General features: G+C 38.4%; 1 protein-coding gene across 4 annotated transcripts in view; it reads left to right on the forward strand.

Moving 5' to 3' along the window:
- Positions 1-15,394, forward strand: part of RAB31 (RAB31, member RAS oncogene family) — a 42,255-nt gene that overhangs the window by 11,101 nt on the left and 15,760 nt on the right. For 3 of the 4 annotated variants that reach the window (XR_005556225.1, XR_005556224.1, XR_005556226.1), the window contains exons 2-4: positions 16-646; positions 9,342-9,421; positions 11,729-11,810. Coding sequence is in view for 1 of the 4 variants with exons in the window: in XM_039339219.1 (XP_039195153.1) it covers positions 608-646; positions 9,342-9,421; positions 11,729-11,810 (201 nt within the window). In the remaining 3 variants the exon portion in view is untranslated. The remainder of the gene's footprint in view (positions 1-15; positions 647-9,341; positions 9,422-11,728; positions 11,811-15,394) is intronic. The other variant, XM_039339219.1, reaches the window with a different exon arrangement.

Below are 15,394 nucleotides of genomic sequence, written 5' to 3' on the forward strand. Positions count from 1 at the left end.
TGTTTTTATTTACAGGGGTGTACTGAAGCTTTGAAATCTACTTCCTGGTAAATGGCTAGTAGGAATATCAATCCAAAGACGGCGTGTAAAAAAAGTACTGTATCTTGTTTTGTTTTTAATTTTTATCCAGCAGGTTTTAAATCAGCCCACTCGTCACATCAGTGATTGTCTTCCTCCCCATCCCCCTTCAAAGCGTCGTCTGCTGTTATTCTACTTGGAAGTTTGAGCCCTCCGCCGGCGGGACCCGAGCGGAGAGAAAAATGGGCGGGAACGCAGCGTTGCTTCTGTTCGTTTCGCAACCTGGAAGGGCTCAAGGGCCAACCGCGGGTCCAGCGCGCCGATCTAAGAATGGCAACTGCGTCTTCCGAAATACGCTGAAGTTTAGCTATTTTGTAAGCGTTGGATTTGGGTGAGGAAAGCGGCAAAAGAAAGCGAGGAGGAGCTGGAGCCGAGGTTATGCTCATGTGACCGCTGGCGGCACAGGGCCGGGGGCTGCTGAGAAGTAGCTGCAACTGCTGCCGCTTTGCCCGTTTTTGGAAGTGGGTAGCAGCGAGAGAGACCGGAGGATTCGCTCCTCAAGGATGCGAAGCCGCTACGCCCCAAACAGATGATGGCGATACGAGAGCTGAAAGTCTGTCTGCTTGGAGTGAGTAGCGGCCGAAAAAAAGAAAAATACGGGAGGGGGGAGAGGGATCTGGGAAGGAGACGCTGAATTCTGGGTAGCAAGTGAAGATTTTAAACAAACAGCGTCCCGCACAAACGACCGACAGAGACCGCCGAGCGCAGGGAGGACGGGCGCTGTAATGCAGCTTGGCAAGGCTAAGATTTACAGAACAGCTTTCTTTGTCTTCCTTTTGGCCCATTCTAGTTGGGATATGGACTGGCTTTCCGCTCACTTTACTTTTTTCGATTTGCTTTCTGGGAATTTTGGCAGCTCAGGCAGTTAGGCTAAATAAGGATTAAGCAGGCATACTTTCCTCCTCCTCCTTATCCAAGATTTGTTCCAGATACAGTACATTCTACTTTGTCTGTTGTCCTTTTACCTGATGGGAAAGGTTTATAGCTATTCTCCTGGGCGATATGTTTTGATTCCCGTAGAGGTGATGGAACCCCATTGAATCTCTTTAACGATGGAGTGCGCACGCAATGTTGAATGCTGCTTTATATCAAATTAAATAAAAAACTTACAGAAACTGTAATTCATGTGGCAAGCTGATCTAGTAGCCTTCACGTTAACCTTTTTAATAAAAAAATGTGAAGAGAGCGTTTAATTTTGGCATGGAGTAATTTTTCTTGTAGTTCTTTTAACCAGTTATTAAGAGTAGGGCAACTACACTCCCACACCTGCATTAATCAGATTCAAAGATAGTTGTAATTTTTGTAGTGATGGTGAACATGTTCTCTTGTTGGGAAATGTCCCTTGAGAAGTGTTCTTTTCAACTGTTAAACTATAGAAATCTCGTTCTCCTTTCCTTCACTCTCTTCCACAAGTTGTGTTGTGTTTTGTCCTAAATGTGGTATTTTTATGGTTTGTATTTACCAGATAACATTTGGAGGTAAAAGAAGAAAAAGATTGCTACACACTTTAACTGATTTTGGCTATAAGTGGACAGAAATTGCTTCAGTACAAAAAGCAGTTCACCATGAGATGCAACTCAGCAAAAATAGTTTTGCTTTGTGGCTAACCATATCCTCTTTTTAGAATAATTCTCTGCAGTGTTATGGTGAATTCCTTCTAGCTGATAATTTGCAAGCCCGTATAGATTAGTTCTAGGGAATTTTTCCTTTCTTTTCCTGTTTTGTACAGTCATGGTGATTTAATAGTTTAATTTTTACACTGCCTAGATTTATCTTCCATCATTAAGAAAAAAAATAGTACAGCTATTTATTATGAATAAACAGTTCACATTTACAGCAAAAAAGGTGCAGGGATGCACTCATGATACTGTTTGCAATTCCTTAAAAGTTTTGTTGGGATTGCATTTCACTTTAAGAAGTTGGAGCACCTACTGTATAAATGTATAAATATATATAGAGTACCCTCCTTATATTTATACAGCCAGATGTTCTGTTCACACTGAGGTTAATTTAGTCTTTGCTCTTGGATTCTCCTATTTCTGCTCCATTCCCATCTATGCCAAGAAAATAAATACAATTTGTTTTCTCTTTGATGGGCTTGTTTTTTAAATACAAAGAAATAGATTACATTTCCACTACTGAATCTGTAAAACAAAGAAATAAGGTCAAGTGGCCCAGCCTGTCATGATAGTCACCCCAGCAAATCAATATAAAATTACGGTTGTAGACAGTGGGGATTAGATGAGATGGGTTGCCTGCTAGACCAACTCTAGCCTATTGATGTGGAGGCATTTATATTTATTTATATACTGTATTGAGGCACCTGTTACATGTATGTATAAGGATTACCACTCATTTTTTTTGTAGGTATAGATTCATAGATTTGGAATTGGAATTTTGACTGTGGAGTCCTATTTCCCTCTCTGGGTAGGTGTCAAAATATAAACATCACAGCAGATGGCTTTCTTGCCTCTATTTGTGTACATTTAGGGAAGAGGAACCTTGCTATTTCTCTGGATAATTGGAATCACTATTGCTCTGTATTTAATGTCAGGAATGGACTATCTGGAATGATAGAAAATAGATCTTGGCTACTGTCTATGCAAAATTCTTTTAGATCATTCAGTATTACTATATTCTATCTCAAGCTGTGAGAAGCAGGTAGACCAGGGGTGTCAAACTGCTGGCCCATCAAAACCTCACCCACCCCATTGTTGGCAATGGGGAAAAAGTCACGATACCTCGCAACATGTCACGTGACATCACGAGTTTGACACCCATGAGGTAGAGGAATTCATTTGGTAGGAGACAGGCAGTGTTTTAAAATTTTACCATTTTAATTGACTTGCTGTTTGGGACTTTTATTGTTTCCAAGTTTATATTTTTTTATATCTGTGTGGGTTTTGCTTCTTGGGTTTGTTACCTATGTGTGGCTTAATATTTCAAGGCTATATAGGCCCAATACTTTTAATTTCTCTTCATGGAACTAATTTTCAGTCCTTGAGCTAGTTTTTAGTCCTTTGTGCTTAATTTGCAATAAACTTCTAAGATGTTTTTCACAAGTAATTTTGCACCTGATCTATACCCAATATTTTGATTCCTGTAACATTTGTTTCTGTTAAATTTCATTGTTCTGCCAATTTTCTCTAATCTATCAATATTGTTTTGATTTTGTTTATTATTAGCTATCTTATCCACTTTATGTCAAGTGCAAATTTGATAAACACATCCCCCACCTCTTCATTCAAGTAATTTATTTAAAAGTTAAAGAAATGAGAGTTTAGGATTTAAGTTTATAGCACTCCACTCAATGCCTTCTTCCAATCTGATAAAGAACTATTGACAAGCATTTTTTCAGTTCAGTTTTTAAGCCAAGTATGTAGCATTACATTTTTAAACCATCCACCCTAAATTGAATTTAGCTAATCTCAGTATCTTTGTATACTTTGTCAGATTTTTTTTCTGGAATCAAGGTATATTATAACTAAAGAATCTATTAAGTAATTTGCTTGATCAAAGAACATGAGACAAGGTTTGCCTGTCAAAATTTGTTCTAGATAAATCGATGTTGCGTTCTTTCTTTTACTAAAATTTGGGTATAATGGTATTGTACACAACTGATACAACAGAATGTGTGACAATAGTTGTAGAGAAAAAGAAACAGCACTTCCCCTCTTTAAACACTGTTCTTTCTAATATATTCAAATATGCATTTGCTTCATTTCTGCAGACTAATGGAAAATCTGTAGTTAGTTTCATTAACTTGTGATGAATTTTCATTCCACATAACTTATTTTTTCTATTGGTTATTTAAACCAGATGCCTAAGAGCATTTGGAGGAAAACAGCTCCTCATAATTCCTCATACATTTTATTTAAATACTGAGATGTATATTTATTAAATAAAATAAAATATTTGGAATTTAAAGGAAATAAAAATGTTCTGTATCTTTTTATACTTCTGTTGTCTCAGCAAAGTTCAAATTGAAAAATATTATATTTTATAAAAATACTAATGCAGTGCTGAACATTATTTTCTGAATGTAAATCCAACATTTTTTCTGTAAAAATGTGTTTCATAAAAAAAGGGTAGTTTGTTCAGTATTTTTATTTAGAAATAGCATATTTTGATCTTTCTTAAGCAAAATGAAATTCATTAAATTAATATCTACTTAGTTTTACAGAACATATTACATATTAATCTGCATAGAGCTATCACTTTAGTATTTTGAAAGGCTAATATCATAGAAAAAACACTAATAGTAAAGTTAGATTTAGAAGATTGAGAAACAATAGGATACCAAGCTTGTATAATTTTTCAGAATATAAACAATTTTTTTCTTGGAATAGTAATTACTGGGTACACATTTTTTAAAATTTAAATAAAACTTAGTCTAGGAAAACACACTTTAATCATAGTATATTGATATTACTGTTCATGAAGGCAGTCACTTTTTGTAACATCTTTCTAAATTAGACCAAGTTCTTACGACGAACTATTAGAACTGAGTTGTTGAGGACTGTGATTATTTATTTATTTATGAGAATTTATATGGCCACTCATTCACTTTCAGTGACTTACCAAAAAACCAAACCACAATATACAAATAGTGAAAACAATACCTCCCCACATCTTTTTTACTCATTGACCATTTTTGCCAGGATCATAAAGCATAACACAATAATTAAACAAATCCCATGGTTGTTAAGTGAATCCAGCATATCCAGTGGACACTGCAACTGATCATAAATGTAAGCTAGTTGCCTAGTGCCCAAAATGCAATCACACGATCCACAGGGTTATGCAGCACTCGTGACTTCAAGAGCAGGTCATAAGTAGCTTTTTTAAAAGTCCGACAAAACTTTGAAGGGTTAAGCGAGGATTATCCATAACAGTGATGGCAAATCTTTTAGAGACTGAGTGCTCAAACTGCAACCCAAAAGCCACTTATGCATCGTTGAGTGCTGTGTGGGTGTGGCCCATTGTGTGGGTGTGGCCCATTGTGTGGGCGTGGCTGCGGTGGTAACGGCAGACTGGGTGGGACTAAAAAGTTCAATCAATTCCAACTTTGCAAGATCTTTTTTTTTCCCTGCAAGGTTGAAATTGGCTGATTGATTGAATCTTTTTTTTTCCCCATGGCGGCGGAGGCCTAAAGCGAAAAGGTTTTATAAAACCCAGCTGAAGGCCTAGGACTGGGGCAACGGCAGGTGTGCCCACAGAGAGGGCTCTGCGTGCCACCTGTGGCACACGTGCCATAGATTCGCCACCACTGACCTATAAATCGAAGAAATCAGAAGTACATTAGTGGGAAGCCATCTATCAGTTGCTTACAGTTTGAACAATAATACAAGTGCCTTAGTAAAAAAAGATTTACTGGCTTGTTTTTGATGTTCATGGTTCTAAAGCAGCGGTTCTCAACCTGTGGGTTGCGGCCCCATTTGGGGTCAAACGACCATTTCACGGAGGCCGCCAAACAAGGCTGTCCGCCATTTCCCCCCCTTTTCCCCCCTTTTCTTTAGCTGTGCTACTCCCTTATTCTATTGGCTTTTGAAAGCCAATAGAATAGACTCTCTTGAATAGTCTAATTCTATTGGCTTTCAAAAGCCAATAGGAATTGCCCAGGGTGTCTCTGCCCTGCTGAGCCCACCAAAAGCCCCAGTCTGCAAACGGTCCTGCAAGGAGAACTTTCCAGAAAGCTTCCCTCCCTGCTGAGCAACTACTAAAAGTAAGTAAAAGAGGGCCAGGGGTGGGAGGTGGGAGGCCGGCGAGTGCAGGGAGGGTTGCTGGCGCGCGTGGGGCCTGACGGGTGCCTTACCTGCCTTGGGCTGGGACAGCTGGTGGCCCAGCCGGTGGTCGCCCTGCGCCGTCTCTGCCGCTTGCCGTGGCCGGCCAGGAGCGCCTGGACCTGCCTGCCGCCGCCCTGAACGGGCGGTGGCCAAGGTAAGGCTAGCGGGGCAGCGGCGGGCGCAGGGAGGGTTGCTGGCGTGTGTGGGGCCCGGCGGGTGAGTTACATGCCTTGGGCTGGTCCAGCTGGTGGTCAGCCTGCGCCATCGCTGCCCCTTGCCAGCTACGCCTCGGCCGGCCCAGGGGGTGGCACCACGCATGCGCGGCGCTCCCAGGAAGGGAAATACAGGTAGTTCTCGACTTACGACCGGTTGCAGGGTCGCGGCATTAGGAAGGTTGAGAACCGCTGTTCTAAAGAAAAACATGGAAAACTCTTCAACATCAAGCCATTTAATAAGTTAATTAGCCATCAGACGTTCAAGTGGAAATAGACTGGTTTGCAGAATATTTATCAGAGAATCTTTATTGGGTTCATGTCAGAGATAACTAGAACATTTTGTGCAGAAATTTTTTAGAGTTGGGCAGTTTTATGATACTTTACTTTTATTGCCTATTGCTCAATATTGTTTCAAATATTATTATAATAATTTTCTCTACACAGAGCTTTTGTTTCTTTGAGTGTACTGTTCACACTGCATAAAATAGTTTAAATATACTTTTCCTTGCATCAAATAATATAATCCAAATACTTTTGCAGACTGAAATTAATGCATAGGATGCAATAGGAAGATATTTCAATTTAAAATATCCTGAAAATCTATCCTATAAAGCAGTAGTGGGGAACTATGACCCTTTTATGACTTGTGGACTTCAGTTCCCAGAATTGGAATTCTGGGAGTTGAAGTCCACAAGTCATAAAGGGGCCATAGTTCCCCACCTCTGCAGAAGGAACTCTAATTTTAAGCCATTTTCTCTCTTCTCTTTATCCCCAAGGATAACTTTCAGTAAAGATTTTTTACATTGTTAGAGAAAGATCATGAATGGCAGTCATTTAAGTTTTATTCCCAATAACTGTTCTAGAATTGTCCTTGAATGCAATAAAAATAGTCAGTTTGCAAGCTGCAGTTATTGACAGCTGTGTTCAGACACTTTCTCTAAGGAGCATAGCAGAACTTGGAAATGTGGTTAAAATCATGGGAAAAAATTGTACAATTGCTGATATCCAGTCAGCTGATAATGATTAAATGCTTTTTTGGAATGGCAATAAGAGGAAATGTAATTTCTTTATGTATTTATTGGCTCTTCTTTTACCATTTTACATACATAACGTATTTCCTTAACACTTTACATACACATCTCCATGTATACCACATACCTGAGCAAGTGAAGGAATCAAGAACACAAGCAGAACAAGGAGTTTAAAGCTTTCACTTGTGGCAAGATAAGTGACTGCATGGATGCAGCAAGATTCCATATTGACAATTATGCACAGAATGCATAAGTGATATTTGCTACATCTTTTCAGTTTGAATTACATCTAAAATATTCATACTATGTTTAACTGGAAATTTTATATCCTTGATACCTATGTATAAGTAATTTCTTTTAGGATAAATATATTAGCCATTTTACTTGTTATCAAATTCTGGAGCAAGGCTAATTTTATCTAATGAAACAAATTGTTGATTACAGAAAGAAAAAAATGTGAACTTGCAACACTTTAATGAACATATCTGAATTTTGATAAGTTAAACATTGTTTTATTCCATCTAAACAAAATGTTGTCTACCCTAAGTTTGAAAAGTGAAGAATAGCAACAGGAAAGCATATATTAATCCATAGTACACAATATGCCACAGAGTGAGTATTTCACTCTTAGAAATGAGCAAAAGGCATGGTTCAACGGAACACCATCGACTTTAATTTTAAGGAATTGACTAGATTATTAGCAAAGGAATAAAATAGACTCCTGCCTACTCCACACAGACGTGTGCCAGCTGCTGATAAACTCCAAACACAGAAGGAACAGGTGACCAGCAAACTTTTATGCAAAAGAAAAGTCAGCACTGGGAGTGAATTGCTCCCAGTGTTTTACATAGTTGTGCTCCACCCACCAACCCCACCCCACTTAGCAAGCCAGCATGCGGTCCGTATGGATAATAGGCGTAGTGCACTACCCTTTCCCCCCCCCTCCAGACATACCCACGGAGCCTCTGCCGTCCCAGCCATTTGTTCTGATAACGAGGCAGCTGGAGGAAGGGAGACGCAGCCAAAGTAAGGCACAATCCCTCCCTCCTGCTTATCTAGTCCCTTGTCCAACTGGTAGGAGGAGTGTTCCTGGCTTCTGTCTCCTCTGAGGACGGCACCCGCAGCGTCTGGCTGCATGCTCCCCAACTCCCGGCCCATGGCAAGCCCAGGGGCTTGACACATTTTAAATTTTACCCAATCTATCTGCCAAACTTTCTAAAGATTTTCCTAGAGTCAGACAAATACATCTACAGTACTTCCAATTAATACATGAATGGAGCATGCAGGATGCATTGGTATGGACCCCAAAGATCTTAAAATAAATTATGTACAAATCATTTCAACAACTTATAAGATATCAATGGAATATGTTGAATTTGATAATAATATTTTGCCAGAATTACTATTTAGAATTTGTTAAATTTGTGGTCTGTGTGCTTATGTGTGTATCTTTGAATCAATTTGATTCCTGACAACTGCCTGGACTAGCCCCTGCAGTTTTCTTGGAAATAGTTTTTGGAAGTGATTTGCCATTACTTTCTTCCTTTCTTTTCCTGAGAGAGATTGACTGGCCCAAGGTAACCCAATTGGTTTTCTGCCTAAGGAAAGACCAGAACTCATGGTTTTCTAGTTTCTAATATGCCTTAACCACTACATCAAATTGGCTCTCTTAAATTGGTCTTAAATATATTTAAAAATACAACTATCCTAGCCTTGGGAAATAATCATCTCTGCAAAAGTCAGTATTCTAACACATGGTTCAATGTTGGTTGGCAGAGAAGGTATGTATTCAGAATTAATGGGAAGAACAATAATAGTAATAGAGAAATTTTGTGATAGAACAGAATCTGTTGGCTTCCTATATCCAGGCCAGGCTTTCAAATGAAATTTCTTTTTTGTTTTTTTGTTTCTTATACCTTCTCTCATCTCTGTCAAATGCTAGTCTGATGTATTATTTCCTGAGACTGAAAGTTGTGCTTATCTGACTTTCCCCATCACGCATCTATTTTGGGCCTAATTATGAAAATTTTGGCAACCGCTTCGGGAGATTCCCTATTACTGGATGAACTAATGGTGCAGCATTTCCATATTCTGATATTGTTCAGCCATTTACTTACAAAATAGAGTTCAGTCTCTTAAGTAAATATACCCTATACCTAGGGGTTTCTTCATTTAAAACAGATGAGCGTTCAGGACAATCTTGGGCTGATTCTTCCTTTCTTAAATTTTAGGATACTGGAGTTGGCAAATCAAGTATAGTTTGTCGATTTGTTCAGGATCATTTTGACCACAATATTAGCCCTACTATTGGGTAAGTACCATGTACAGTTAAGCTAAATAAACACTAATGAATTCTTTTGTAATTTAAAGTAGGGAAAGTTCATTATTCAAGATAGCTGTATAGATACTACAGATTCTGTCCTTATGTTAACATGGAATGTTATTGAGTGATCATGTTACCACCTTCTCCTATTAACGCCAATTGCAAAGTACTTAAATTTTTCTGCAATCTGTTTGTTGAGCTCCTACAACTTCCACAACACTACCCAAACCAAGCAATTTAGGCCTATTTTGGGGTAGGGGATTGTATATTTTTAAGGGTAGAGATGAGAGGAATTTTCTCCTATTCCCATTCCCACTCTTAAAATTCTGAAAAGTGGATTGATCTCGCCTATTACAATTACACTTATTTGTTATATGTTTTTATCCTGCTTTTATTTTTTATAAATACCTCAAAGTGGTAATATATTTAATATTCCTTCCTCCTCCTATTTTCTCCACAACAACAATCCTGTAAGGTTGGTAAGGCTGAAAGTCACTCAGATGCCTTTCATGCCTAAGCAGCCTCCCAATTTCTAACTTGATGTTTTAACCACTATATCAAATTGTCTCTTTATGCCATAAGATGACTTCTTATGGCTCTCCAGAAGGTTTGGATGTATAGTTACATTTTTTTTCTGTAAATCATTGACAACTCTGATTTAAACCCATAGTTTTGAAAAGTGCTTTTCATTTAAAATTTATTTATTTATACTTCACATTTCTAAGGCTGACAGGCTCAATAGTGAATCTAGACAACTGTCCAAAGCAACCGCTGTCGCTGAAACAAACAAACAAACAAACAATGAGGAAGGAAACAAATATATAGTATTTCAAATGGATGTACCAAAGTTTGTTTTTACTTTAGAAACAGAACTTGTTTTTAGTATTACAAGGGCAGAAAACAATGACAGAGAGGCAATCTCTCAAATAACTAGGCCCTGTGCCCTGAAGAACTTTACAGATGATAATGAGCACCTTGGATTGCATCCAGAACTTCATTGGTAACCAGTGCTGCTCACATAGCAGAGATGTTACATCAGTGTTTTGAGGCAGGCCCATGAAAGTTTGTGTTATTGAATTCTGGACCAGCTGAAGCTTCTAAGTGGGCTTCAAGGGCACTCCCATACAGGACACATTGTAGAAGTCCATGTATATGTGACTAAGGCATCAGTGATTGTGAGAAGAAATTTCTAGTGAAGGGAAAGGGGCACTTGGCACATCAGGTCAATATGTGCAAAGGACTTCCTGGCCACAGTCACTACCTATTCTTTGAGCAGGATCTGTGCATTCAGAAGGACTGTCAAATCACAAACCACTTTTGTATGGAAAATACAACTTTATTCAAAACTAAAGATAGAAATATCTGATATTGGAAAAATCATAAAGCTATAGTTACTTGTACTTGTCAGAGTTAGGTCAGTTCCTTCCCATCCAGATCTCAACAGCTTCCAGATTCTGTGACAACAGCAACACTGATCAACCAGGCGTTGAAATATGCAGCTGAGTATCATCAACCTACTAATGATGTCTGCCTAATGATGCTTTAGTTACCACTTCAATGTTAAACAGGAGGGATAAGAACAGTGAGTCTTAGGCATCCACAAACTAAAAGTGTTGGACTTGACCTTTGTCCAATTACAGTTAGTATTCCATTTATACTTTTATATAATTAATTGAAAAAGTGGGAAATAATTATCTAGATGATGATGATAATAATTTATGCAGGAAATCTTAAATACTACCATGCAGGAAAAAAATGAATCTGTTTGTTGTTGTTATTGTTTAGAATGAAATATAGCTTAGAATAAAGATTACTGTTTTATTTAATCTCTCCTTATCTACTTGAATGTTACTGAAAATCAAATTATAATATTTAGGATGGATCAGCTGAAATTTCCTAGGCATGTATTTGCTTCACTTGAAAGAACAATTTCATTTTGTAATTCATCACATTTTAACAAGATAGGATAGTGTGGTTTAAGTGGCTACTATATCATTCATCTTCATTAATTCTTCTAGTATCTCAAATTTTACAAATGTGAATTCTTTCTAGAAAACAATAACTTATTTTCCTATTTAAAAATAATGCTGCACATATATGCATTATTATGTTAACTTTTAGATTGCCTGAAATATCTGTAAAATGTTTGCTATTTCTCAAAACATTAAGGAGAAATGCTTTGTTTTCTTGTGAAGATTAGATTCCTGAAAAATGTTTTTTTAAATACATGCACAGTAATTTAATGTAAACTCTGCTTATTTTTAAACAATGTGCAACTCTTTTTGCAAATTTTAGAGCTTCTTTTATGACTAAAACAGTCCCTTGTGGGAATGAGCTTCATAAATTTCTGATCTGGGATACAGCAGGTCAGGAGAGAGTGAGTATGAGTCTTTTATCTAAAGACAATTGCATGCCGTATTCTGTATTGTTAATAAAGCAGGGGGAACTAGCATCTGTAACATACTGAAGGTAAGAAGGCATGGTATGTTTATATTGTTTTAAACATCACAGTAATCTAAATTCTTTAGTTACAAAAATGAATTCTACCACTGGCATGGCTTATGCAATAAACAATTTGGGGGGTTTTCTCCATTCCCAGTAGGTTTCCTTAATACACATTAATGGGTCTTCCATTTCAAAAGCATGTAATCGATGAAGTTCCATCTTAGCCACCTAAAGACATTAAGTATAATTTCTTGTATACATATTCAAAATTTCTCCAGTCTGCCTTTCCAAATTACTACCGTAGGATTTTTAAATTTTGTCTTCTTCCATGGAGGACTACTATTGTCCTACCCTGTTTAAAATCTTTAAAAGCATCCCAATCTTCAGATTTGTTGAATCTGCTGAGCAAACTGGATCATCAACAATGCATTAAAATCTTGAACTGCAATATTATAAAGAATTTTGTCTATGGAGATTCTCAGTCATCTAGTCATGGTTGTCCCAAAGGTGCTTTTTCAGGAGGCAACTGGACTTTCTTGTTTTTTCTTTGAAGACATTTCGCTTCTCATCCAAGAAGCTTCTTCAGCTCTGACTGGATGGTGGGGAATGGAAGGATTTATATTCCTTGCAGATAGCTGATCATTTGCATTCTTTTAGACAGCCATTAAAGAGTCAGTTTGAGATATTGACAACACAGATTCATCCCCAACAGCCTGTGCCTGTCTTCAACAGTGAAGGAACACAGAGCAGAAACCATCCTGCAGCCAAGAAGGCTCTACACACATTTGCACTACTCAGGTGACCCTGAGGACATATATAAACCTCCAAATCAGTGGTTCTCAACCTGTGGGTCGGGACCCCATTTGGGGTCGAACGACCATTTCACAGGGGTCGCCAGACAAGGCTGTCCGCCCTTTTCCCCCCTTTTCTTTGGCCACGCCCCTGGCACCCGGTGATGTATAAGTGGTTGGGGGTCACCACAACATGGGGAACTGTATTATGGGGTCGCGGCATTAGAAAGGTTGAGAACCACTGCTCCAAATGGTCTCAGCGACACTCTAAATCAGTGGTTCTCAACCTGTGGGTCGGGACCCCATTTGGGGTCGAACAACCATTTCACGGGGGTCGCCAAACAACGTAGTCTGCCATTTTTTTTCCTCCTTAGCTGTGCTACTCCCTTTTATTCTATTGGCTTTTGAAAGCCAATAGAATAGACTCTCTTGAATAGAGTCTAATTCTATTGGCTTTCAAAAGCCAATAGGAATTGTCCAGGCTGTCTCTGCCCTGCTGAGCCCGCCAAAAGTCCCATTCTGCAAACGGTGCTGCACCAGTTGAGTAGTCCTCGACTTACGACCGGTTGAGTAGTCCTCGACTTACGACCGGTTGGGGATCGCGGCATTAAAAAGGTTGAGAACCACTGCTCTAAAAGAATGCAAATGACCAGCTGTCTGCAAGGAATATAAATCCTTCCATTCCCTACCATCCAGTCAGACTTGAAGAAGCTTTTTGGATGAGAAGTGAAAAGTCTTCAAAGAAAAAACAAGAAAGTCCAGTTGCCTCTTGAAAAAGCACCTCCAGGACTATAAAGAATTTTGTGCATCATTTGCAACAGCCTGTTCCTGCTTGCCCATGCCCAAACAAATACTCTAGTGTTGTAGCTTCGAAAGAAGAAATACTCTTCCCAACTAATTAATTATTTCTACTAGCTTAAGTTGCCAGTTCTGTGTCTTGATGTGTGGTATAGAAGGATAAGACTAAATCATCAATTCAAGATATTCCAGTTTTCCCTGTTCTGACAGAAACGATTGTATAATAGAGATTAAGCAAATAGAGCACTAAATCATTAATAGATTGAAGCTTTCAGAATCACAATAATATGCAGTCAATTCTAGTTCCAGCTTTCTGGAAAGGCAAAAATGTTGAACCACTAGAAACTTCTAATTTCTGCTTTCTCAGGATCTTCTAGGCTTCAGCTAATGGCCCAATCTCTGAACTATTTCCATGTCTTTCTCTCACCCTATTGCAGACATGATGTTCTTATTTCCTGCAACTGGTTTCAAAGTAAAGGAGATGAAGTAGTTATACCTGCAATACAAACTTGAATTTTCTTCTGTATCTTTAAAATCCATTGTACTTTCATCGATTTCAAAATTGGTTCAGTTCTGCTGTCTTTTGGTGGGCTGAAGTGGAATCTGATGATTGACCTCTTGCAATCAGCCAGCCATTTATCTCATTATGGTGTGAAGGGGACTGCTTGCATTGTATTAGCCTTTTTATTTGCTACATCATGCAATTGATTCAAACCCATTTGTCCTGTTGATAGAATTGCTGTTCAGCTTATCAGTTGACCATATTGTTTGGAAGTTTGGAAAGTTACTTAAGAGAGGGATTACGTCACTACTAATATAACAATGCTAACTTGTTTATATGTATATGTATAAATCGTTACAGTATGATCAAGTAGGTACATTGCTCTGTACTTAATTAATATCATGGTTGAGATAATTTTTCCCCTTGCTAATATAGTTTTATTTAATAATAGCAAGTAAAGTTCTTATTTCATTTAATGACATCTTGTTCCTAAGCCTTCCATTACAGTTTGAGCCACAACCGAACTAAGGTCAAACCTCCCTTGAATTCCATTGACACTTATCTAACTCCAAGCAGGTGCTAACTATTATTGAGAACATTCCTGTGCATAGGCATGAGAAGTGATACATTAGTTTAATTGGAACTTTACATGTGGGCCTGATCTTTCATGCCTGACTCTCTCTCTCTCTCTCTCTCTCTCTCTCTCTCTCTCTCTCTCTCTCTCTGTGTGTGTGTGTGTGTGTGTGTGTGTGTGTGTGTGTAAGAGAGAGAGAGCAAGAGAATGGCAAGATGTTTTTCTCTGACCTTCTCTTGAATTTTTGATTATTTAGCAAGCTCTATAGTAGGGGTGTCAAATTGCCAGCCCGTGGGCCGGATGCATCATGCTGAAACTGCGCCCACTCCAGCTCTGGCAATGTGGAAAAAGTTGCAATATGTCGCAACACGTCATATAACGTTGCGAGTTTGACACCCCCTGCTCTATAGCTTGAAAAATAATCTGTGCTTCCTTGAGTTACATAAAATTAGAACTGTAGCTCTGGCAAGTCTAGCAAGAATTACACTCTCCATAGAACAGCTGCTCTTAAAATGATAATGGGTCTAGGCTAGAAGATACTGGTTGTAATCCTTGGATATGGCAGGAACAGGTAATCTTAAAACTACTGGATTAAGGGATGCACTCACAGGTGCAGCTATTCTTTATCTCTTTCACTCCTTTTCTGTCTATTTGAGTACATATCATTCTCTCTTCATCATGAAAGATTTGTTTGAAGGAAGGGAAAGTACCCTTTTCCCAGGATAGATCAAGGGCCAAGACAGCTGTAGGCATATCTAGATCCATCAATGCGATACTACTATTTTAGGAGGAGTTTTGACTATCAATGTTACCATTTTTAAAAAGCTGAATGGACAGGGTTTAAATACCTT

Source organism: Crotalus tigris, unplaced genomic scaffold, assembly GCF_016545835.1.
Source record: "Crotalus tigris isolate CLP2741 ecotype Arizona unplaced genomic scaffold, ASM1654583v1 scf7180000017731.4096049, whole genome shotgun sequence".
Classification (NCBI taxonomy): domain Eukaryota; kingdom Metazoa; phylum Chordata; class Lepidosauria; order Squamata; family Viperidae; genus Crotalus; species Crotalus tigris.